The sequence below is a fragment of the Bombus bifarius genome, unplaced genomic scaffold (assembly GCF_011952205.1).
Source record: "Bombus bifarius isolate JDL3187 unplaced genomic scaffold, Bbif_JDL3187 scf7180000008006, whole genome shotgun sequence".
NCBI lineage: Eukaryota > Metazoa > Arthropoda > Insecta > Hymenoptera > Apidae > Bombus > Bombus bifarius.
Window position 1 is genome coordinate 695941 of NW_022884384.1, and position 26319 is coordinate 722259.

At 39.7% G+C, this 26319-nt stretch overlaps 1 protein-coding gene across 4 annotated transcripts in view; it reads left to right on the forward strand.

Moving 5' to 3' along the window:
- Window positions 1–26319, forward strand: part of LOC117206345 (blood vessel epicardial substance-like) — a 62814-nt gene that overhangs the window by 31330 nt on the left and 5165 nt on the right. For 3 of the 4 annotated variants that reach the window (XM_033445593.1, XM_033445592.1, XM_033445594.1), the window contains exons 3-6: window positions 21472–21813; window positions 22592–22989; window positions 23518–23939; window positions 24562–24827. In XM_033445593.1, the coding sequence (XP_033301484.1) occupies window positions 21484–21813; window positions 22592–22989; window positions 23518–23939; window positions 24562–24827 (1416 nt within the window). In that variant the 5' untranslated portion in view covers window positions 21472–21483. The remainder of the gene's footprint in view (window positions 1–21471; window positions 21814–22591; window positions 22990–23517; window positions 23940–24561; window positions 24828–26319) is intronic. The other variant, XM_033445595.1, reaches the window with a different exon arrangement.

The following is a 26319-nucleotide window of genomic DNA, read 5'->3' on the forward strand; positions in this document are numbered from 1 at the left end:
AAATTGTTCCACTTTGGATTTATTTGTTTCAAAGAAAAGCTTCGCGGATCGAGGTCGACCCCTATCTTCCGGGAAGGAAAACTTTCTAGCAGAGTGCGATAAAGAATCGCAAGTTTGCGCGATCTTTTGTGTTCATATTTTATCTGCATTCTGGTTGTTGGTTCGAGTAGGAAAGCTGGTTACCTAATGACGGGGAAAATAAGTAAAACGAGACAGAACTTTGACTCGAGGTTTTTAAATGAACTGAAAAATTTCTCCTTAGGCTGCCGTTAAAGCATATGAAGTCTTAATTCGCGGATACTTTATTTCTGCTAGAAAATTTATTTTAATAACGAAGGATATTACGATTTCCGGATAAGTTTGAAAGAACGATTTTTATTTTGCTATAAAAAAATATTTCTTTGGAAATGCGAACGGAGAAAAGTCTTTTATAGCGGATGAAGCGATCGCGAATAAAATGAGTCATTATAGCGACGTGTATCGTGTTCTAACAAATCCCTTGCCAAAATATTCGCTTTCTATCGAAATTGGCGATCTATTCCTGTCGTAGCTGTAGGCGCCGTAAGATGAATATTTCTTTTGCGCTTATCTCCTGTGTATGCTACATAATGAAGCTTCTATTTTCTTTAGAAACATAAAAATGATAAAAAAACAGTATGAAGACTTTTTATTTCTAATATGTTGCCCGAATGAGTTTAGTTACTTAATCTGCGTTACCATAGATGTTATAAATTAACATATAAGATCAAATATCGTGATTTGTGGACAGGCATCAAAATTTTGTGCCATGAATTTATGGTAAGGAGCGTTTATCCGGAAAGCCAATGGGCTTCTTGGATGGGCCACTTACTCGGATAGATAGAAGCCTCGTGTCTTGCGGAGCAGTTTCCAGAGACTAAGCACCCAATAACAGATTTCAAAGTGGCTCTCGATCGAAACTGTCCCTCGACACAAGTTTACAGGCTATAAAATTCTGCCGTTGAATGCGAAATTTTCAACCTGTTCGCGAACGTTTCAACTACACGCGTTGCGTATCTAAACTCTATATTTCATTTCCTTTTTGCTTCTTTTCTCATACTTGTTGCTCGAAGAAGTTTAATTTCATTCTACGCGTTCTGACAGTTCGTCGAAATACGCATCCACTGAACTGAACGTAGCCATTACGAGAGGAATCGAGTACCTTGAACGTTAGGCATCCTCTGATAACCCAATTAATCACGTCCACGACTCGCCTCGTGTGAGCCGTCTGTTTTCGTCCTTGACTCGATAACGTCGCGATAATTAGAGGCGAGATATTTCTCGCGTGCGCCTGCCAGAGCGAGGGGCCAGCCGCGTAATGCCTGCAAGGGCAAAATTTCGACTTGTTCGCCTGCCTATTCGCTTCGCCGCGAAATTCTACCGCTGATTGCTCTAATTATCTCTACCATGGATCTCTCTTGTTTCGTCTCAAATTTAATGCTTTACGCAATTACGCGATACGCATGCTAATGTACGCTTTCCGTCGCTTTCAAGGCTTTTCATTTTCACACCGTCACCCCACGGCCTTAAAGTACGCCTACGCGTAAGCGAATAGGTGCATGTATCGTCGTCGAGAAGATTGCTAAATCGATGACGTTAGGTGGTCGTATTTTGCCTAGTGTAGGCGCTAACTACTTTTCTCTTTTCTTCCTAATGGCTATGCAAATATACAATTTCCGTGAATTAATGTAGCGCTTTGATTAAACCTTGTACGTCGTTTAGACTATGTTCGGCCCAATCGCGTTTTTCTATTAATAACACTATGACGGCCGACTAGTTTCGAGCGCGCAACTTTCGCGCCAAGAATTACAAACATAGTTCACTGTGCACTACATATTTTACCAATAATTCGTATACAGTGATTTTATCTATTGAATAAATTATAACGCGGAAGCTTTAACTACGTAAAATCTGCCAAATACATAAATCCGAACTTAAAAGTCTCAAAGACAAATTCCATCAGATACGTGGCGAAAGATAGCAGACACTGAACGGGTGCGATAAGTCACGGTTGACACTAGACACTGGCGACGTGCACACCTAATCGATTATCGTAGCAAGCTGGGTTGCAATTAATGAGAAAATATGAAGCTACTACACCATTGCTGGCTGATATCCCACACCGTGTGTCTCTTTAACTCTTTCTCTCTCTCTCTCTCTTCATTTGCACATTGTCAGCACATCCCGTGATAACCTGCTCGCACGATAGAATATTTATCGCTGCGCTATGGCTTACAAACGGCATGCAAAATACATGGACGCGCCACGCTGTTGGATATCCGAACAGAAACCGAACGCGCGTCAGCTTTTCCATAGTTGTAGGTAGAAGTAGTTGCTGAAAGTTCTAAGCATGTCCAAGTACGTTATTTTTATGTTAAGAACAGCGTGTCGAAGGGAATATTAGATTATACATATATACCTAGTCCTGAGAATGTCATTCTTACCAAAGGCTTAAATAGAGTTAAGACTCAGTATTTTACCAAAGCTATGGGGCTTGTAGAAACTACGATCAAAGGGGGACATTGTGTATTAGGCGCGCGGGGGTTATGCCTGTTCACCTAATACGGGCTATGCCCCACACGGGCTATGCCCCACACGGCCTATGCCCCACACGGCCTATGCCCCACACGGGCTATGCCCGATCATCTAATACGGGTTATGCCCATAGTTGTAGGTTAAAGAGTTAACATGGCTCATTCGTTACGTTTATGGCTGTTGAGGCGAGACGATGGACCAATCTGTCTGGCAGAATTTATACTAAAAACATTGAATCGAATGGGGCTTACGACACACATTGGTGGAATTTTGCCGTTCGATTCAAGGGCAACGTTGTTTTCTGTGGTCTGCAGAATTTATTGGTTTATGGATGAAATAGGTTCAATTTAGACGGCACATTTTCTCCCTTTCTTTTGAATTCCATACGTCACGGCTTGATCTTCGAAATTTATGAATGAGAATATATTTTGCACGCTCATTGTCGAACGTAAACGATTCGATCCCGTATAGACATTAGGTTATTTCAGAACGCAATGGCGCACGACCTTAAGGCTTTTATCGTTCACTGACTCGAATAAATCAGAATGGTTCGAATTCGTATAGAGACGACTAAATCAATTCCCTGGGAAATCTCACGTCTCTGAAGTTAATCGATTAAAAGCTACCAACTTACTTCGTCTAATCGTAAACTGAACGTGTATGAGGATAAAACATAAGATTTGTAATCTCAACCGATCTTTAACATTTTACAAATCTTACCTAATTTAGTTTTGTATATATTGGTCCCAACTTCATTATTTTATCGAACGAATGCTACGAATTTGACTTTAATTTAAACAAATGTTTACGCAATGCCATCATCGAGAGAAATGGAAATACATTCGTGCGTGCATACAACTTAGGATAAAATCTATGGTAATAGCGTTGCTATTCATACAGGAAACATAAACGAAACATGTGGAAAATGTATGTAGATACTCTGTACGTGGTAAATAAAGCTGTAACAGAAACACGGCTTAATAAATCTCGACTATTTCATTTCACGCTGAAAAATCTAGAAAATTATAAAATAAAATTCCTTTCGCATGTTCTGGTGTTAATAACACCGCCGCACAATAGCCCGATACTTTCATTCGGAATACCGTCTGATTCGTCTTTTATTAAACTTTCATCCACTGGGCGTGCCGCTTATTACGTTTTCACGGAGAACGTGGCTGGGGCTAAGTGCATGGTAAAAGGCGGCCGTGAAACGAGAGGCAATAAGTGAGCAGCACGGGGTACATATATCTTGTCACGATATCCTTAAACACAGGAACGCTTTGCCAACGGCCAATAAATGCGGCTCTCGCATGGCTAACAACACGGCACAGCTCTCAATCCTAGAAATTCCCAAGTGACTTTCACCGGTCTTTCTTGTCGGCTGGAAAAACTTTCATCCCCCTTGCGCTACCACCCACTTACTCGGCCACGTTCTTCGTACTCACGCGAACAAGAAGCAACGCGTTCATCTTACGTGATTGTTATTTCGTTTCGAGGCTTGAAAATTCTCCGGAGCATTTCATCGCCGCTACGCGTTGCCCGAATTCAATTTTCTTTTTCCATTAATGTCGCCTACACGCCTGCTTCTCCCTTCTTTGGTTATACGTTAGTCATTTCGTTGCGTGAGAAATTCACTCGGCAGAAACGCCTTCGTGATTGTGTTCCGTGACAGAAACTCCTTCACGTTTCGTCATCCTCAGCTACGCCACGGCCAACATCATCGATTTCTTCCTTTTTGCCGGTTACTCCTGCGTTTAATCTTCGATTTAATCTTCTTGTTTTTCCCCTCTTGAAACTTCTACCTGTTTTCCTTCTTATTCATATCGATCGTATCGGTTTTACAATTATCTCATACTACACATTACTTTTTCATTTACGCACGAACGTTGGCTATCGCTCAAAAGAAAACTTCGTATCTCCGGTACAGATTCTGATTTCACATGTTTATCGAACTTGTAATTTGGAAACTGGCGTTATTTGTGGGAAAATTGAAACGTCGATAAACATGTTTCTGTCTGTACGTACGTAACGTAATATTTCTCCCTATACATAAGTGTAACGTTTTAGTCTTGTTAGTTTTAAAGTTGGCGATGCTTTAACTTCGTGTAAAAATAATGGGCCCGGCGTCGGTATAGTAAAAACTTGAATGTTCCATAAGTTATAAAAGTACATTGGCTTCATAAATGAAAGGCTGGAGCGTAATGGAAAATACGTTGGAAGCAGCAAAAGCTACGCTCTAAGCATGCAGTATAAAACAAATATATAAAAATTTTATAGAATCGAATGATGCATGTAAGAAGCGTACGCCCGTAACTTTTTAATGACTTGCACATTTTGTTATATTAATGTGTTTTCTCTACATTTTAACCGAAGGCAACGTTCATATTTCAATTTTCACATTCAATTTCCATCATACAATCTATTTGAATTCTACCTTGAAGTAATGTTAAACCCAAATTAATTCTAATCAAAAAGAATAGCTAGGAAAATACGTTGGACTAATTTTTCTGACGATGATCTATGCTTTATCTATATTTTATACTTTATACTTTACGATGAAAAGCGAATATTAACTCTCGTTCTTGAGAGGTGGTAACATCTCTCACGACGTGTTTTCATTGCTTGTTACGTTGAAATTTTAATCGTCGTATCGCGCGATTAATTTCTTTTACGTATCGTAGGTAGAAACTTAACCGGAATGTACTCGTACTTAATGGAATATCGCCGTATTTCTATTGAAATTTATACGCAGAATACGAATATTCACGCGCAGAGTCATGTTTAAATTAAAATATATATTTAATCCCGTTATTCAGCTAACCAAAATGCTTTGATCGCTTTTCGCTGGGAAATCCCAGTGTATTATAGCATATTATCGCGGAATGTCCGAGATAGTTAAGATTTTCAGCTGAAAAAGTCGAGGATCTTAAAACGTCGGCGATGATCCCATTTCTATTCATTACGTTCGAGCACCGTGTTCCATTTTATTTTCCTCCGATCTTTATTTCGCGACACTACATTTTCGTTTTTTCTCGTTTCACATCCTGAAAACCGGGCGGAAGGTCGAAAAATAAATTAAATTATCGCCAGACGGATTAAACAGAGATTGCGGATCTTAGCGCGAATTCAGAACGAAGTAGACACCTCTCCGGATAATTCGATATTACCGTTCGATTCTGAGTATTTCCGTACAAGCCCCGTGCTAATCCGATTTTGCATTGACGAGATTGCATCGTCTACCCGGAAATTCGTCAGGGCAATCTTCCGGTCGAATCTCACAGATCGGGACAATCTAGCGTAAACATTGTCGCGTACGCATTAATTGTTCCGCAGCCTATTTACGCTATTTCATAATTACATTTGTCGTGGTTCGACTTGCCCGATTTCGTTCAATGGGCAATCCATTTCGTTTATTCAGCTCGTGGAAATGATTTTACAAAGTACAGAGAACCGAACGTAATTGAGATATATTGCAATGAAATAACGATATCGGTAAATTTTTTTGTGGAAAGATATTAGACTATAATTTTATTATTTTTGTTATAGTACAGTATAATGCAGTTCTCTTTGCAAGGTAGCTTTATTAAAATAATCATCAATTTTTCTCTTTAAACGAAATGATTCACACGTGATTAACAAGTATAATGGACGTTAAAATTATTTAAAACGTGACCCTTCGATGTTTCATTATCCGAGACTCGATTGAACATTTGAGAAGCGGAGGTTACACGCGTAAAAAAATTAGGCTGGAAGGAGTTATCGATCATTCACTTTCGTTGCCATCCCTTCTTGGTTGATGAAACCACGCAGTTTTGTTTCTCTTATTGACCTAGTTTCCGGGACCGCTCTTATTATTTATTTAAAAGTAGCGTAAACGTATCGTGACACGGCCGTACCAGGGAACTCCTCCCCTTCCTTTTTATTTTTTCACTAAGATGAAACAACGTCAATGTTGTGTACAACGGGAAACATTGGAACTCAAGTTGCCGAAATAATTGTTTAAATATTTGTGAAACGTAGATATTTAAGTTGCAGATGTCGTTATTCTATCCTACGTGCTGCAAATCTTTTATTTGGTCTGAATTCTAGTCTTTCGCAATTTTTCGTTTGAAATTAGGAAGATTAACGTAATAATTGTAAAGTAATTTGTAGAAACTAATTAAACATAACTTATGCGCAAGATTTCCATATTGAATTGGAATTTTGTCAGACTAATTGTCAAAATAATCTTCAGCAATATTTTTACAATACGTACTGCTTATTGCTAAAATTTGTTATCAGCGAAGCGCTAAATTGAGATACGTCGATGAAATTAGACAGCGGAAAGAAACACCACTTTAACGAGGTATTCGTTGACCCGGAACTTCAAATGTCACGGAGGGATACACGAACCTTTTTATCCAACGCTTCTTGCACAAATGAGATTATCAAAAACACAAAAATGTGAAATCCTGATCCGAATGGAAGTTCATTGATTTCTTCGCAAAATAAAACGATTGTTTTGGCCGCTATCGTCACATGGATAGAAAATCACTTTTTTTTTTTATTTCTAGACGCAAAGGAAGACAGTTTTGATTCAGCAACAAGCAGACGCTTCATAGATGTAAATCTCATTAGATTTTTAAATGAGCTTTCTTTGGATGATCGCCAAACACGCGTTTGAGACACTTAAAATCTGTGTGATAATCAATAAATTTTGAGAGTCGCTGTGCGAAAGCAATTTGCCAAATGACTTTCCTGCATTTCTGTAAACGACTGTTAGTCAGACGACAGATGCGACTGCCGTTCTAAAATTAGTTTCGTAAAAGTGCAATTGGATCGTAACTGTTTCAGAAATGTCTCTGGTGTTTCAAAATCCGGTTAATATTTCTGTTCATAACCGTACAACAGTCTAAATAAGTTTATCTTATTTCTATCGCTTATTTTTATATCTTTCCTCGTCGCTCATTTTTATTCCCTTTCGATAATACGATATAATAGGATTTTACAAACAAAAACAAAGTAATTACAAAATTGCATAGTTTTTAAACCCGTAATAAATTAAGTCTTTTTATTTTTATTAAAGTTGCTCCGTTACATTCCATACATTTTACTTCCTATTTAATCCGAATCTTAAATCCCGAAGAAACTGTAAAACCACCATGTTCAACCTGTAACATCGCCAAAACCCTGTCCATAAAGTTACCAAACATCGCATCGATTAGCCAGAGACAGCTGCTCAATCCCCACCCCAAAAAAGTAATCGTAAAAGCATCGATTAACGAAGCCGGGCGGCGTTAATCGGGGTCTCGCCTTTCTCGAAAGGCGTTCACCGGTCTGGAAGTCGCTCGATTCGCGAGGGTTGAGATTACGTAAAGCGAATGGTCCGTGACCCGGTGGATTTAGAAATCACCGGTCTCGTATCTCGTGTTCCCGATCAGCGTTGTTACACTATTATTAACAAATCAATCAATGACCGATGGTCATCGTATCGCCGCCGTATCCTGTACATGCAGGGATATCGTTCGCGACTGTAAACTCTAGAGAAAGGAGATTTCGCGATTTCGCGTCGTCTCAATAAGACAAGGTTGGCGTGGTGTTCGGCTTCCAGTTAGATAAGATCTGCTTCGCTGGTACCTCTGGGTAGGTGGTCCGATGAAGCGAGCCGATTGTGGAAGCCTGGTTGGCGCTATTTCGAGGGGCAGATTTTCCAGCGGCCGCCAGAAAATATCCTGCAAGATCTGCCGACCCGTAAAACACGGCCAGTAAAACCGCTTTCGAAACGAAAGTTTCAGTCACGCAGATGTTACGCGACCTCGAAGATAATACAGTTCTAGCTATTGCATCGGCTTCCCAGGCGATGAATCACGGATAGACGGAATCAAGGCTCTTTCAAAGATCGATACCACTCGGCCGGGATTCCTCGTATTTTTAGACCGCCTTTTGGACCATTTGCATTCTACCTTCCCTTGATGGAGTGCTTGGGCTATCGATGATGATGAGTACCGCGGGGGGTAAGGTCAAACAGATACGATAGCAGGTTACCGGGGAACCGTTGTACGATGCCTGACGAAAGTTCTTTCGATATATATCTTTCTTTTTCAAGAAGGGGTATGTAGAGATTGGAAACAGAATCTTTGGTAAAATACGCGAGTATCTGTGTTCACTGCTGTTCACCGTTGGCCAGAAGAAACGGTAATGTAATTGTCATGAATATTCAGCTGCAACGTAAATACTGTTTTCGGTACTCTGTCTAAATCGTAGTGATAATAGTAATTTGTAGTGTTGCGGAGTACAAGCTGTTGTTTCAAATTAGGACGAATGAACGTCAATTTAATGCTGATTAGATTAACAAAGCAATTAGTCCACTTCGAATTGCATTTGTTTAACTTTGGCAAATGGTATACGATAAAAAAGTTGCTCGCTTTTAATTAAAATACTTTTAATTAGCAGCAGAACTCCGGACGCAGTTATTTTGCATCGAGCAAGCAAATACAGCGCAAAGATCTTTCCTTATCGAAGTATCGCGCGAAACTTATTTCACCTCTAACAAATTTTCTATTCCTACGATCCCCTCGGACTCTGTGCTCTCTACATTTCCGCATTACCTATACAATTTTTTTCCCTACGATCGTGCTAAATTTTTTCTCCGACATCCTTACTTCGACTCTCTGGTAACGTCACTTCAACGTTCCGCCTTTTCAGGCAGTTTTCCGTCAGGTTTACGAGTCCGAGCGAAAATTCCTGAAATATGCAAATCCCGACTAGCGTATCACAGGAGCGGATTTTTCAGTAGGATGCCGAAGACGAAAAGCTATGCACCTGGAGCAGACCAGCTAACTTAAACGGCACACGGGATCGAGTATGTACCTACCTGCTCCCGGAACCGCAAGGATTTAGGGTGCCCTGGCGATACTTTTTCCCTTCGCTGTGATAACCTGCCTGTTTGCCTGCTCGATAAATATCGTGTCGTAGAAAAACGAAAACTTGGCGCACTCGCGTTAACTTCCGGCTCCAGAGCGAACGTTTAACGTTAACAGGTTGGAGAGGCGCGGATTTTTGGTGCGATTCTTGTACTTTCGTCTTGTAGTTTCGTCTCTTTCATGACAAGCAACTGGATATAACGCTTTACGATGTAATTTTACAGCGCAGAAACGTCATTTCGTTTGCATGCATAATTTTTAAAAAACGTGACTTTGATAAAGATGGAGATATTTCATTTAATAACAGCGTTGACGAAAATGTTGATAAAGATCTAACGTAACTCTACTGTTGAAAATGACAACGTGAGTTCGTGCTCGCCACCCATATGCAGATGCGTTAGTTATAAGAAATAGTAAATAGAAGATAATCCTAGTTACAATCGATAGATTTAGTCGATAGGCTTAAGATGCTTTTTGTTTTTATCCCCATTTTTTGTAAGCGCGTGCAATAAAGTTTTTTTTGGCTCACAACGGTGTGATAGATTTATCCATTCAATAAAGTAATAACTATTGCGATCCTACCTCTGAGTATAGAAATAACAACATCTACCCTGGATATTCCTAGCATAGTGATATCGAAGTAACTTAAATATTCCTTAACACCGGTATCTTAAACGAAATTTTCTACGTATACGATTAAATGAAGTAGATGGTTCCATAATCGTAATTTGTCTCAATATCGCGAAACTGATCCTTGTGAAACCTCGTGTAAAACGAAGTTAGCCGTACATAGCAAGTAGGTGTAGATTTCAATATCTATTAAGCACATTCAGGTCACGGAGACATTGCTGGCAACAAGTGTCAGCAACGCTTTCCCAAAATTAGCCAATGTAACGCCCTGCTTCGTCGTCATTTGCTTATTAAAATAACCATTATCCAAACTCTTTTTAACGTCAAATAAAATCAGATCAAGCGAATTACGGTCGCTATTTATTCCTCAACAAAACAATATGTTACTTTATTTATGGTTTTCAATTATGTTTCAATTCAATTTTTACCAGACGTACACAAAATAAAACTGTCAGATCAAGATACACGAATGCGTAACTTTAAGTTCATGCGATGTTATAAAGAGTAAACTTTATCCTATCAAAGCTGACCGAGAAATTGTTTCGGCCCGTATCAATTTATACCGGCAGGAGCAATACAATTCTCCATTCAATTTATAAAAAATGTTATTACCCGACCAACGAAAATTCGACATGCAAATAGGAAGAAATTTCGTCGAACACGTGAACGCTGTTTATTTCAATTGGAATGCGAATCGTTCCCAATTCCCTCGTAAACCGTTCCCGTGTCTCCCAGCATTTTCATAGTCACGCGAATGACTACGAGTCGAATGTTTACGAGCAGTTGCACTTTGAGGAGCATAAAAATTTGTTCTTTCAAAGAATAAAGCTTCGAGTGTCTCCGACTGTCGTATCGTGGCGAGTCGATTTAATCCTTCCACGTTACGTAACGCGGTACGAGTGAAATTAATTGCAACGTTACATGCAACATGTGTCAGCATCGGCCACTTCATGCTTACACGTTGCTATCGCTATTTACCCTATCGCCTGGAGATTCGAATATCGCATGATCTAAAACGTTAATGTATCCCGCGTATTTCTTGACGAACTTGTCGAACGAAGCCTCGCCATAGATATTCTATCGACACAATCTTACGATTTCGTATTTCTTCTTGTTTGGACATTCCTCAAACCTGGAACAAATACAGAAGAATTGTTTTTAACGCAAACGACTTTTCATATCAATTTTATATTGAAATATTTTTTGTCAAAGTTAAACATTCGGTGACGAAAATCTGTGGTTTAAACTAAATTAAATATCGCAGTTTATTCCAAACAAAACGCTATTTTGTGTCACGATATTTGATATCACCATTCGATTTAAGCTACTTTCACGTTACTCGTATATTCTCGTAAAAGTATCTGAAAAAAGAAAGAATCGCGAGATTAAACAGCAGGTGATTAATGTAATGAAATTGTTAGAACTGCTGGCAGCAATTTCACTATGCGTCAAGGGTGACGAATCCGGAGGTAACGAAATTAATATTGGAATCGTCAGGACCAGGCGCGATAGCGATTATTCGCAAGCGAGCCAGTGCGGTCAAGTAATTCGCCAACAACGTTTATTTCCTCACCCATGCAAACCACTTACAAACTAACGATGAGTAACTCGTTAAATGTTCGCCAACACATTGCGTTTGCTAGATATGCCTCCTATTCGCTCGATCGTCCAAATCGTGCGAATTTAACACACACGTATATATATATATATATATATATATATGCAAATCCACGGTCGTGATATCTATATATATAGATATATATATAATGCTAGTGCTCTATATGATACGATGTCCCGAACGCTGGAACCAGTCGATTGAGAATTGAGATTCCTGTCTAATTCGAGATCATCGAATTAATCGGTTGATCGGCTATCATTTCGACCCGATTCAAACACCGATCGAACGATTTTAATAAGAACATCCTCAAACGTTCTCTTAATTAGCCAGAAAATTTTTGTAGACACAATTTCATGAATTTTTATGAACACAAATAATTCTTATGAATTTTCATGAATTTATAAACTGTAAAAATTGTTTAACCCTGTTACGTTTCTTCGATCTTCGAGGCTTTAGAACGCTGAAATTTTCATATTAATAATTCGAAATCGGTAATCTTAGTAATGAACAATTGATGCTGTAAACGCTCTAATTAGCGTTGGTATTTGGAAATACGCGCTCGTCAGTGGACCGTAATCGGCTACGAGATTAGTATTTAGTCCAAAGCGGAATGCAATTAACGAAATAAACAATTCATGCGCAGCCATCGAGAACGCGATGAGAGATACGATGAATTTATCAGAGGTTAATCTCGCCGTGAAGTATCATTTATTCGATCTGGTATCCATTCATAGCGTTACAAGTAGCGTTTACCATTCACTTCCCGTCTAACGTATAAAACGTTTCATTGCGACTTACGCGATGTTCACGAATTGAGCGATATTTTCCTACGACACGTGGCATCGATCGATAAAAACCTGACGCAAATCTAGAAATTATGGGGTTGGATTCATAAAGGGAGTTATAGCGTTCGGTTGGGAATCGTTGGCGAACCGTTCACGCGAGCTTAGGAGAGAAAAACTTGAGGCTTGTCGCATGAACATACTCTGATTCTGATCGAGCGTAAAATCGATCCTTCAACTTACAGGCCATATTTTTCATTTTTATCGAGTTCTTTTGGTTGGAAAGAACTAGTCATTTTTAAAAATTGTTCGTTATAATCTTAGAATATGTTTGTTGCAAGCTTTAGTTTCTATAATACTTTGCACAACTATATCTTTAGACGCGACAGATTCCTTTTCAAGAGGAAACATTCGCGGAAACATTCTTTTTCGGTCATTGAGTAACATTAACGTAGAAAGACGAAGAAAATCTATTTGTATTTTCTCTTGTAATCTGCGTGTTAATTAAAAAATCAATATGTAAAAAGCTGAAGAAAGAGCTTGAAAGATAGAACTTTTGTGAAGTCGTAATACTCTTCGTAATATTCTCCGGTTCAATGGACCTCGGAAGGTAGAGTAAATAGCACATTTCTCACATCTGTTACGAAAAGCCATAAAGATAGCGTGTCGTGGTAACGCTCATTCATAATGTCGGAAAGCCCAGCTTTAACGTAAATATTTATTCTTGATATTTGGTAAGATCTGGAACCCCTGATTGTGAGTCTCCGTGTTACTTGCAAATTGTATTTACCATTGAAACGAGATGAATCTGCTCAAATCTTGCACGAGTACTTGGAAAATGCTATCTATGTAGATCCTTGTTCAACATCAGATTCTCTGATATACATAATTTAGTATATTAAACGTTTCATTTGATATTTCGAATAATCGTTTATTTAATATTTGCAATGCCATTATTATTATTCGCAGCTATTTACTGCTAATAAAATTTTCTTTAATCAAATGCGGCAGGGGCTGGTTCTAGTTCTTTCCAAAAAAATGTCACGCTTCGATCCACTCTAGCTCCTAATTAATATTAAAATATTCCTCGATCGGGGATGCCTCATTTATCATCTCGGCCATGAAGCGTAAAAAGTGAAACTTGAAAAATCGCAAGATCTGTTGACGTTTTATAACTTGGCGTCGCGATTCTTCGCGAGATAGAAAGATCGTACCGATAGACGTGACGGTTTCCAGTGACGACTCGTCGGATGAAATCGCGATCAATTTTTACCAAAGCCAAATACGAGAAATCGTTCGTTTGCCAGGCGATCACGAACCTTCTGACGTGTAATCAGACCTGAGGAACCGGCATCGGAATAGTAACAGTCACCGTGATTTATTCGCGGCGAATTAGTATTTACGCGGATAGCTTCTTTCTTAGTAACGTCAATATTTTCCCGCTCCCGTAAATTGAGATTTAATTTCGCTGAAATTTTCCGACCGCGATGTTTCATTATTTCGCCTCGTCATTTTCCACGCAAGAAACGCACCTCTTCACCGGATGAACAAGTTAATCGAGAGAGATTATATTTATCGTTTCTGCAGCTGTATTGTGATCGTTTTTTCATTCTTGAAAGAATTCGGAAATTTGTTCAGTGAAAATACGGTGGCTGCAAAAAATACTAGCTTGTCCGGAAAGTATCTTTCTTTCGCGAACGTGTTTTTTACAACAGTGCACCTTCACACAAACGTGAAACCAAGTCTGTGAAATGTCGCGGTGTTTATCTCAACAGAACAAAATGGATCGTACATAATTCGGCAAAATAATATAAAACAAAAAACGTTGTCGTATTATTCCCTTTGTATTATTTCCCCATAAAAGGAAAGAAACTTTTCAGACAACCTAATACTTGCACGCAAAACCCTGATCTTCGGAGAAAACGTCTGTCTATAGAGCTTTATATTTTATTTACACAGATCAGATCAGATTTTTCGAACATTCAATAATATGGAAAGTTACTTTCATTTCTATGGTATTATATGGGTAAGTGGATATAGGTTTAAAATCATGAATATATAAAATCTACGAATTTTCATGTTAATCCGTATTACGCGTATTCGGAGAAAATAGTGGAATTTATAGGCTTCTACCTATAAATAGTAGCATTTTCAATAATATGTCGTTAAATTGGCTGTTACATATGTTACTTTGAATATTAATTTATGCTTCGGTAAACTGTGATTTATATTGTATCGCTTTGTAATGAATTCCATGTATTCGATAGCTTCGATAACGACGATGCAAAAGAGAGAATAATTTATTTGCGAATACGTAACGAAAACCTAAGAGCGGATGTAGTGTTGAAATTTTTTAAATAATTATCCGTGCGTTTAATCGACCTAAGATATACATGAAATATTAATCTGGACAATACATCGATAGTTTGATATCTTAAAGGGAGAAAATAGTACGAAACGAGATTGCCATTCACACAGAAATCTAGTAATTCTATAGTATTTATGCGATTAGTCACGATACTGATTTTCGCTGAAATTCCTCGGCGAGAAACGTTAATGGTATGTTGCTGTAAGAAATTTCGATTAACCATTCATTCGAAGTACCATACAAAAAATAATTTTAAGGAAGTTAAGAAAAAACTACAAACTACTAACTACTACTAACAAAAAACTAAAAACTACAATATGTATATTGAATGTATATTGAGAAAAAACACATATATATATGTGTGTGAAGAATACACGTTTCCATATTGTTTACGACAGTTACAAGCAGTTTAAGTAATAAAAAAAATAGACATTATTTTTTTACAATACTCGATCGTTTTAACGGAAATGTAAAAGATCGAATGAGCGAAGCGAAACATCTGCACGAGCAAATTTAATGATTCACGGTACATCGATGGCCGATTATCCAATGTGATATCCATTTGAAAACTCTTGCTTGAAAAATAGCTGTAGCCCAGAGTGGTCGTTTCGAAACAACGACAGAATAAGTGCCCTCGTCTCGCGGTTGTTGGAAATTTACGATATCCTTTAACCTTGGTAGTTGAATGTAGCGTGATTTGCGGCAAGTTAAATAACAACTCGTTCAATCGTCGACAGAACGGAAGCTCTGTTTGAATTCCTCTTAAAACTGCTAGTTACAGCGCTTCATTTTCCGCTACTTGCCCGCTACTTTACATAGATCCGCTTCTAAATTCGCTCGAGGCGATGAACTTTGTTTTCCGCGTTCCGACCGATTCTTAATCCAGATTGAATCGATGTAACTTCGCAGCTCGTTCTCTGTTATCTTCATGGTCGTTTCTGTGTAATACTTCACTATGCGATCGCTAGCAGATATCGAACAGTAATTAGGAATACGTAAGGGACTCGTATCGATAAACGTCTCTAATAAACCGGCAAATAAGAGACTGTTAAGGAAATGCGATAAAACTAGAGAAAATCGTAAAGTTTCTTTTCAGAGCGGCGTATGTAGGCGAACATCGAGTATCGATACCGAAGCGCACATAAACCGGCTGAAACAGTTGTAAAAAGGATATCGTAGCAGGACAAGGGATAAGGACGCGTAAACTTGTTATAGGCACACTTCGAGCCGATATAAAAGAACCAGCGTAAAAAGCTCGCGAGCCGCGTGGTGTGATAAATCGATCGACCTCGACCCCTGCTGCTGCGGATGGTTGTAAAGGATCTTTTGGGACGAAATATTTATCAAAATTTTAACGTTTTCTTAACTGGTTCGTCACGTGTTTCAAAGTGTATGCTTCTTACGTTAAAAAGTTGAAAAGCTTCCAAAGATCAGGCATCGAGATTCAACGGCTCGATGCATTACGTGGGCGGGTCTAAAATAATAGAGTTTTTGATAGGCATGAAAATGATTCTACGATGGAAATAAAATAGGCTAAATTGAACGAGATCGCGTGATAAAAACTTCTCGATTGGGATCGCGCTGAAAATTTCATGTTCCAAGGACGGATGCAAATTAACCTTAATGTCACTTGAGCGTTAATTTTAGATTATATCAAAATCGCATCACCTTCGTTATTTTCTATTCTGTTTCGTTCGTTTCTTTATATACAAATATTTCGCCATATGAATTATTCATCGGGTTATTTCGATTTCATCGGAGATAAGAAATTTCGTTTTAAATCAAGCAATCGGTATATAAATTTCTTCTTCTCTATCAACTTACTCTACCAATGTGTTCATCGTGATCAACGTTTCTCCACTTTGCAGGTTGGCTGAAACATTCAAAGTATACTTTTACGTCTTATAACGAACACTTTTCGACTGATTGAGGGAATACGTTCCCAAGGGAATAAAATGAAATTTTCCCGACCTAGATTCGTTCCTATGGCGGAGAAACTCGTACAGTTGTAACGCGAACCTGTAAATAATAATCTAAGTTAGTTTCTCGAGACGCGCGCGTACGAAGAGAGGAGCTGCTGGAAATTTTGCGAAAGAACGGACCCGCGTGTCGAGTGGCGAAAAGGGACTTGCTCGCTGTTTCGTTCAACGCTCGCCTCTCCTTCCTGCTGAAAGAGCCGTATATCTCTTCTTTCCTTAGAAAAGCAACAGAATAGCTGGCCTGAAAGTACGTGGAAAACAGGCTTCTTGAAAGAGACAACCGATCCATTCAGGTGGAATCTTTTTCAAAACTCGCTAAATCCACTGTGCGTATAACTGTCGTGTCCACGTTTAAATACAGATGTAAATTTTCTGAAAGAATTTGAACGACGATTACAATACATTACGAAAATCGTCGTTGTTTGATTATTTTGATTAGATGATTTGATACTGTAATTTTTGCACTGGGTAATTAATCAGGCAGAAGCGACAAAAGTCTCGATACTTTCGCATATTTACGAAGACGCATCGATATGTCGTACCTTATAAATTTCAATAACTTTACTCTTTTGGAACTTTTGAATGGAAAAGTTGCAAGTTTCATATCAGCTCGGTACTGACTTCCAAACAACACCGATGTTAAAAATCGGAGAGCAGATGCGAAGCATTCTTATCAGCATGGAAACTGAACTTTTGTCGGACTCTGTATATTATCGTTTTTGCGATCTAGTAAGCGACTTGAAAAAAAACAATCACGGAAGCCATAAATCAAACTAGAGAAAACGATAAGCTAATCGGATTTGTCGGATTAGAATTTAAATCCAAATATATTATTTTAAGCAATAAATACATTCGATCTGTCTTTCTAATTCTTTTATCCAAAATGTTTGTTTTGTCTGACAAATGTCTGACAAAAAGCTCACTTGCCTTTGTAACAAGTGTTATTCATTTCTAGTCAGAGTGGAAACTTTCTTTTATTAAAAACCATCCGCACGAATAAATCTACTTCCAAGAAGAAGAGTCAACAAGACAGAAAACGAGAAAAGAAAATGACGACTTAACATTGGCCGTTTCGTTCCACGTCTTAGCTGGCTACAAAAATCTCTGCCGTGCAGATTCAAACGTTCACTCTTTTGTTATGCTCGAGAAATGAAATGAGCGCACGGCTGGATCATTCCCAAGTTAGGTCAATTGTTGTAAAAGCAACGAGTTCTGACCGAGGCAGCGAGCCTTCGACATCGGCCAAATCTCATTCGACGCGCCTGTATTCTTCCAAAGATACCGTTCGCAGAAGAATTTTCCAATACCCCGGCTTCGTTATCACGATGCGCAAGTTTGCCATGCTCTTTATTCACCGTGAACACGAATTGGATGTTTCCTCGACATTGAACGTGCGAGCCGCTTAATTGAACGAAGTAGTATACTTTATTGTCGCGAGGATTAATAAAAATAAATGATGCAAGCGTCGATACTCGGAATTATTTGATAACGAACGGGTGATATTTTAATAATTGATTTGCTTGGATTAATTATGAAAATGGGATTACAATAAAAATCATTTTCATACCGTAATGTGTAGCGAGTATTTTTGTAATTGCTCGTCCGATCGGTGGAATCGAATAATATCGAAGAGAATTGAATTAAATTTTGATTTCAATAAGGATAACGGAAAGCGGATTAAGTTAATATCGCGATATTGCAGTTCAAGTTATAGCAAGAATGGTAGCGTACATTGTACAGAGCGATGGATATTTTCGTGTTTCGTCAGATTTTGCATGCAAAGCGCTTCTTCCAGCGGAAGAACTTAGTAGAAGCGTTATCAAAAAAGTTGGAAATACTTTGCACTCGAGTTAAATGTATAAGCTGTAAGAGGTTGGAAAGCAATCCTGAGAAAATCTCGTACTAGTTGTTCGATGAAAATTCTGAAACATAAAATATTTAAGACCTTTCAATTTATCCGCGTGATACTTGTGACGAAGAACAGGATAATCAAAGATATTTCACGTTTCTGTTTCGTTTATTACCTTGCAAAGGCGTTCTCTTCTTCCAACTAAATTCACCAAAATAAATATCCTATTTTCATCTTATTCAACGCTCCATAAAGAATCCTCGAGCATCTAAAACGGATAATATCCTCGAAGCCCGCTTGGGCAATCAAATATCGATACTGCACGTTTCACATCGCAACCCAATTATTAGCACCCCGTGCGTGCCGATACATCAAAACCATTCTCTACGGCACAATAAAAATTGAGTTTTCTTCGGGATTAAAACGAAGCTTCCAATCGCGCGGACGTGCCGGATTGTTCCAATAAGGCGGGCAATCCGACTTATATTTTTTTCCAGCAATCGCCTAGCCAGATTGAAATGGAAATACGCGAACTTCGATGGTACGGGTGTCGCGCGTCGGAAACACGAAGAAGAGGAGGAAACGCGGTGAGTCGCGAAACCTGCGAAACGGCCGCGCCCGACAGACAAATTGCATTAAATCTCCATTGGCGGCGCGTGGAAAATATTGACGCCGTCGCGCAGCCCCTTTCGCGTAAATATTGATACTCTGCGAATGAATCGTACCGGTTGCATCTTTCATGTGATCGCCGCTTTCGTTCTCAGTTCGTTTGCTCTCCTGCATGGAAAATAAACTGGAGAAGAAACGAACGAACTCTGGTCTAGAAGCGTATTCGTATAGAGTCGTAGTTCTCTTCTTTGCAGACGTCGCGAGCTTTTCGGTATCTTTATGTCCCTAGTAAAGCATTCACCGTTCAAACTGTCTGCACATACTTGTCTTATTTGTCTGTTTCAAAAGAGGATTACCAGTTTGTTTGTCTCTATGCAGGTCTGTGTGAGTGTGCGTGTGCGTTAAGGCTTGAATATTCGATGTGCGAGAAACGCAGTTGAAGAATACTACGTAGAAGTGAAAATTGACAAATTGGTGGAAATAATAAAGAATTAATTCGAGGGATGCTGTTACTTGTACTTACTTCGAGTACTTGGATTACTTGTACTACGATGAACTGAAAATAACTATCTTGCGATTTGTAATGAGACAAAGTGGTAATTAGATGTTTGTAGATAAATTGGAAATTTGAACGAGAGGATAGGTGAAGCAGATCTAAATCGAATGACTCTGTACAACGAACGCTACTATAGCAATCGATGCATTTCGGACAATGTAACTAAATTGAACGACACTCTAGAATGAATGCAACTTAACTGTTCAATTTTCTGCGCGTTAAAATCTTTTAACAGATACGTTATCGTATAATAAAATGATGCCGAATATTCGACAGTCCTCTAACGTATTATCGCAAGATATTTTCTATTTTTAATAAACTCGTGTAATAAGATCAAATAACTTTCGTAAGTTCGTCGCTGGTTCTTTTATTAATTTCAATTTACCAGAATGTTGTAATGTATAAATTGAATTAGAAGAGAAAATAAAAGTTCTTTCTTCGCGAACATGAAACATTCTTGAGAAAAGGATTGTCTGACCTAAATAAAAGTGATCTATTATTAACACCCTGAGGAGGTCTGAAATAATTTGATGTTCACCTTTCGTGACTGCAAACTTACACGTGAGTTTCATCCTTTTATCTGTGATCTGTTTAAAGTAATTACGATAACAGACGGCACACTACGCAAAGTAATTTGCAGAAAGATGTATCACGACCGATATAACGCGCGAAAAATGGCAGAATAATTCGTCTACGTTTTCATACCTCCTCGAATATTAAACAGTTGTCAATCTGTTCTGATATTTCCATTTCATATGATACTTGATTTCGCATTACGTATCCAACGATAATCTTTTTCCCAAGTTTTTAAATCTTTAAGATTCTTAAAGATGTATGGTGACAGTTCCAGAAAATTATATTAGTATTGCTACAGTAATTATTTCCTAATTCTCTGGAATAATATATCTCCCATCACTTTCCCTTCCACTTTTGAGTATAATTTCCTAAGAAGGTATAAGAAAAATTCATCAGAAGTAGAGCCTGCTTGACGTATTCGGGCACTTTTGCTTCTACATCATATTTTATTCATCAAGGTATGATTGATTGCCTTGATTTATAGGGGTTCGTTCAAAAAAGGCTTCGGTTAACTGTTATCCTCTCCGGTGAGCAGACTGATCTAATCAGCCGAAATGATCTAATCGAAAAAGTGCCGAGTTTCTCCTGTTCGACATAGAAACATACCAGTAAAAAAGATTTATACGTATTTCGATTAATTGATCATTGTCGAATCTTCGAAGTAAGTTTGAGTCAAATTATAGTAAGAGAAGGCAATGCTTTTACATTTAACGATAGTTTTCCACTGATTCAGTGTTTTAAAATTCTACTATGATAATATTAACATTCGAGAATTTTAATACCGTTTTTAAAATTATTAAACTTTTTCTCTCCATATCTTGCGCTCTGTGCTTGAACATCTTAATATTATATTGTTATTTCGTTCGTCTTATATACCATTATACTATCGTTTTTCATATTGTTCATCGATATTAACGCGACACTAAATTGAAAAATAAGGATTCGCCTCAAAAATGTTATCTTTCTTTTACCATTCTTCTACCATTCAATATATCATTCGAAAACCGATATCTCAATAAACCGATGATACTACAATTTGGCTATTTCAGTGGAAGAAGGTGATGGCCCGTACCACGCGCTCGCGACGAAAAATGGCGAATACGACTGATGCTCCCTCGCCTGCGAGCAGCCTTTTGTCGTCCACCACGACGACCCCGTTCACCAGCCCGACATCGACAAGCTACTCCACCGAGGGCTATACCTTCAATTACAGCGGCCTTCCCAGCCTAGGTGGCTACTCATTGGAGGATTTGAATTACACGGAACTCTGGGTGGACGTATGGAATAGCACCGAGGCCAGTAACGTGACTGAGAGGTTAAATACCACTGTACTGTCATCGGGAGCAGGCTACTGCGACGAATGGGAGGCAGCGCAACACAAACTCTTCCAAGTAAACTCTCCTCTTCATTTCTATAAACGTAGCAATAGCTTGAGTTTACGGGAATTGAGCCATAGATCCGATAGATCGATATTCTATTCGTACTATATTCTAATAAAAATTGACTTTAAGGCAATCGCTGGAAGAAACAATGACGGTCTAACTAAATTGTCGGATTAATCATGTATCACACAGTGATAACGAAAATGGGAACTTTCGATAAATTTAAACTAGTACTCGTTTATCCGTTGCTGATCGATAACACCATCGCCATCTTTATCGCCACTTTATTTAACGGGCAATGGATTTAAACGATACGTGAAAACGAATCGAGCAACGAGAACTATTTATCAACTGGACGAGTTTTGGGAACTATAGCGATATTTTTCAAGCTTTCATCGGCGTCGGTCAGAATATAAGAAAAATTGCAGGTTCATAATTTTTCATTCGCTGTACGTTTTAAAAATCTCTTATAGCGTTTAACTAATTAAAAAAGCAACGAAAGGAAAGGCAAACCAAGAAACACGTACAAATTACTATGCTTTAGTGATTACAATCCCATACATTCCGTACATGAGTTTCTTCGTTAAAAAAAAAAAGCCATGGAACAAGTCTTCGACAGTTTGACGAAAAAAGAACGCGAAACATCGTAACTTCCATCTAGGCAGTAGATTCCGTGCAACTAGGGTGGTCTCCAGACGGTCAGTTGAATTTTCTTGGAGCGAGACGAGGCAATCTTGCCGGCTGATGGATTCTCACGGGGAAACCGTTTCGATTTGCCTTTTGCCAGGCGGCGAATCTGTTCTTCGCAGCGGCGTTCCTGGTGCCGCGTTCTTTCAAGGCCTCAGTACTGGCACTGCGCACCTTTCTCACGGCTGGCTTCATGCTGGCCGCTCTCTGGGCTGGAATTACCATATGCGCCCTGGACGCGATGCTATGGTGTCTGGCCCTCGGCCTTCTGAACGGAATCCATTCGCTTATACTAGCCTGTCGATTTCTGCCTCCCGCGCTCAGCCCCGAGCTGGCTGAGCTCTATCTGAAACTCTTTAAGCCGTACAAGGTCAGCAAGAAACACTTCCAGGAGCTGGCCAAGGAGGCAAGGATATTAAAGCTGGACTCCGGTCAGACGTATGCGACAGAAGGCGTCACACCCGCCGACGAACGACTATCGATACTGTTACGTGGCAAGTGAGTATTACGCGACCGTGTCTGTAAAATACAGTGGTTCGCGAGAGTGTTTGAAAACTTACGCATATGTGTATACGAATGTATACACGAAGGAAGAAACAACTCCAAATTAGTCTGCAGCTCCTAATCTCTCGCTACATATCTCAAATTATTGCTTCGGTTTTTGAAACATGTAAACTTTACGATTTTATAACCACACCGTATCTCTTTCATCGATCATATATTCAGAATTTATCGAAAGATAAAATCGAGTCAATAGATAACGTCCCTTTACCGGTGTTTGATCTTCCAGAAGAGATCGAACACCGGCAAAATTACTATTCACCCCTCGCCCCTCGGTGAAATCTTCTCGAATTCTGGCACCCTCCGGAAGTGGTTCGCGAGAAGTTTGCGTCTGTCATCTCGTATTCTTCCGTATCTTGTTTATGCTGTTGATACAAAACAGCCTCTAGCTTTATGTAGTAGCACTAGCTTTCGAAGAAACGTGGAAACGTCAGAGTGTTTAACGAATGGTTCTGTGGAGTTCAGGTTGAAGGTGACCTGCGACGGAACACACTTGCATTACATCAAAGCTTATCAGTTCGTCGACTCGCCGGAATGGGAGGCCATGCACGAGAACATCGACGACGTCTTCCAAGTGACGATTCGAGCGGAGGAGTCTAGCACGTACATCTGTTGGACCAGGCTGAAGTTGCTCAGGGTACTCAGGCATAGGCCCCTGCTCAAGGTCGTCCTCAACACCCTCATCGGTAAGGACATTACGTCCAAGTTGTACGCCCTTAACGAGCAGCTCGCTGGTGTCGCCGCGGCCAGTGAGACAACCACGTCGAATCCTTACAGGGGCGTCGCGAGAAGTCTTAGCGTCGACGCTGTAAACACTGAAACTGCCGGAAGAGTACGATCCACGACGTGGAAGGCACAAAGGAGGCACAGTAATCCGCGTAGCGACAGTAAGTTTCTTCGTTCCTCTTTTTCTATCCGATCGTTTGCTAAAGAGGGAACGCGATATCCGAAGACAGAGCACGTTAATTACCGGATGGGAAGTTTGTCGTTTGGCAAATGTGAGAATATCGTCGGAAGTATTGGAAATTTGTTCGTCAGGTAGATTTTTCAGTTTCGTTACGGTAGATTTGATGATTTCACGCGTTTCGCGTTCCATTAAACGATAATACGAAAAGTATGGTTTTGCATGATCATCGAAGCGAAGTGAAATATTATTCGATCCACCTATACTTCATCCTAATCGACGTGTAACAAACGCGCGCCATCGAGCACCCCGGCGCTGAAAGGATTAATTCGAGCTTCATTTCCCAAAGTGAAACCACCGTCATCTAATCGGCCGCAGAAAAACACGTTTCTCGAAATAGAACTGCACGATCACCATTCCCAATTATGCTCTCGGTGAATCCAGATCATCGAACAATCCACATATTCACTCCCCGACTGTCGAATCTCGTAGACAGTGACTGATTTTCGTTGAACACACAGTCGTTCGGTCGATCAATATGAAATAGCAATTAGTCGACTGACACATTGGGAGTGGTGACAAGGATCGAAATGAATTGTCCACAGGGAGTTCGCCATCCCGGTACTCGCACCAATACTGGGCGCCCGTGGTGGCAAATCACTTCCCGCCGAATTCGCCGTTCACCCAGGGTCAAAGCCTCGGGTACACGTTACTGCCGCAGGGTGTTCAGTTTTCGCCACCGCCACGGGCACCCTTTCTGTCGCATCAGCCGTTGACGCGACAGCGTAGCGGTGGCACGAGCGGCGATTACACCCTGCTACCTCAGACACCGAAGCTCGAGAGGAAACGCTCGAAAAAGGGGACGAGAGAGGTGAGTAGTAGTTGTATAGCGAGCACTCACGCTGAATTACCATCGCCTTTCTCTTCGAAATGGGATGTTTAGAGCGTCGCCAGTGGCCATTACTCGCCAGTGGAAGATTGTACCGGATGATGTTGCATTTTTTGCGTTCGAGTCTCTAACGTCGAACGCGGGCTATTTTGTTTCATACAATGCGCGCGGAAGTGGCATTATTTCGTTTTTCGTTTCGTCGATATTCGGTTGGGTTTAAAACGTTGTCGCTGAATTTTTTCAATATCGACGTTGCACGGTAATTTGGGAATGCTCGATCAATTCTCTTATTATCTTTAGGTACGTTCATGTGTTTCCATTTAAACGCATAGAGAAGTTTCTATTCGACAGAAAATTGATCGCGAAACGTAAATTTGACAACCTGCTAAAACTTTTTCGATTAGCTTCCTTCGAAATACAAATAAAACGTACAAATTTCATTCGATAGTGTTCATAATTAAAGTATTGGTAATTGGATCGTTGTAGAGAGTTGGTTGGGAAATGCAACGCTATTAACACAGCGCTAGTAGAGTTGCTCCGAATTGATCAGACGATATGGTACACGGTTGATTCCATAGATCGATTAGAAGGACCGTAGAATTTCACTAAATTAGAGGAAATTAATTTCTGACGTTTGTAGTACGTTTTAAAAAAACAAGTAAAGATTTACTCGAATTCTAACGTTGTCTACAAAAATATTACGTTATAGTTAAATTTGTAACGATATTTCTAATCGCCTCTTGGTCTTCCAACTTGATCCACCTCCACTAGTTTTCGTTGTCGCTGAAAACTACGTTCAGTGACTCTAACGTAGCGCAGCGACTACACAGAAACTTTCATGACACTATTATTCGGCAACCCGTACGCGTTTTTATCCATAGCATCTGTTTATCTGGTTTCACGCGGTTATACAACCAGACTTCTGCAGTCGATGCGACTTTCGGTCGTTTGTCCCATTTCACTTTGCGAATGATTAAGTGTCCATTCGCGAACACGGGCGAGCGTAGCCCGTTCGTCTTCGACTGGAACGTGGAAACCCAGAAGTATCTGCGTCCACGATATAAATCGCCAGGCGGGAATCGGGACAAAAAGCTGGACGAATATATCGCTACAGAAAAACTCAATTACCGCGCGTACTCGAGCCAGAAAAGTGAACCGATATTAAGTTAGCATCGGCTTCGTTTCAGCAGCGCCCCCAGGCTAGATGACTTTATTCTTAAGCCGCGCACAAAAAAAGAAAAAAAAAGGTAACAAAATGAACAGAAACCCGACTGTTGTCCACTTGTGAATGGAGCAGCTGTCTCGTAAAAATAAAAGGCTAAAAGAGAGAACACTTCAAGTCACGAGTGTCAGAAAACTAGCTTCCTTCGCACGAACAAATGGTGCGACGTTGGATGCACGTCTCGTTCTCTTTTTACTCTCGTTTACCTCGTTTCAGCAGGGCGAATTTGGCTAATCGACCGTTTCATCCGGA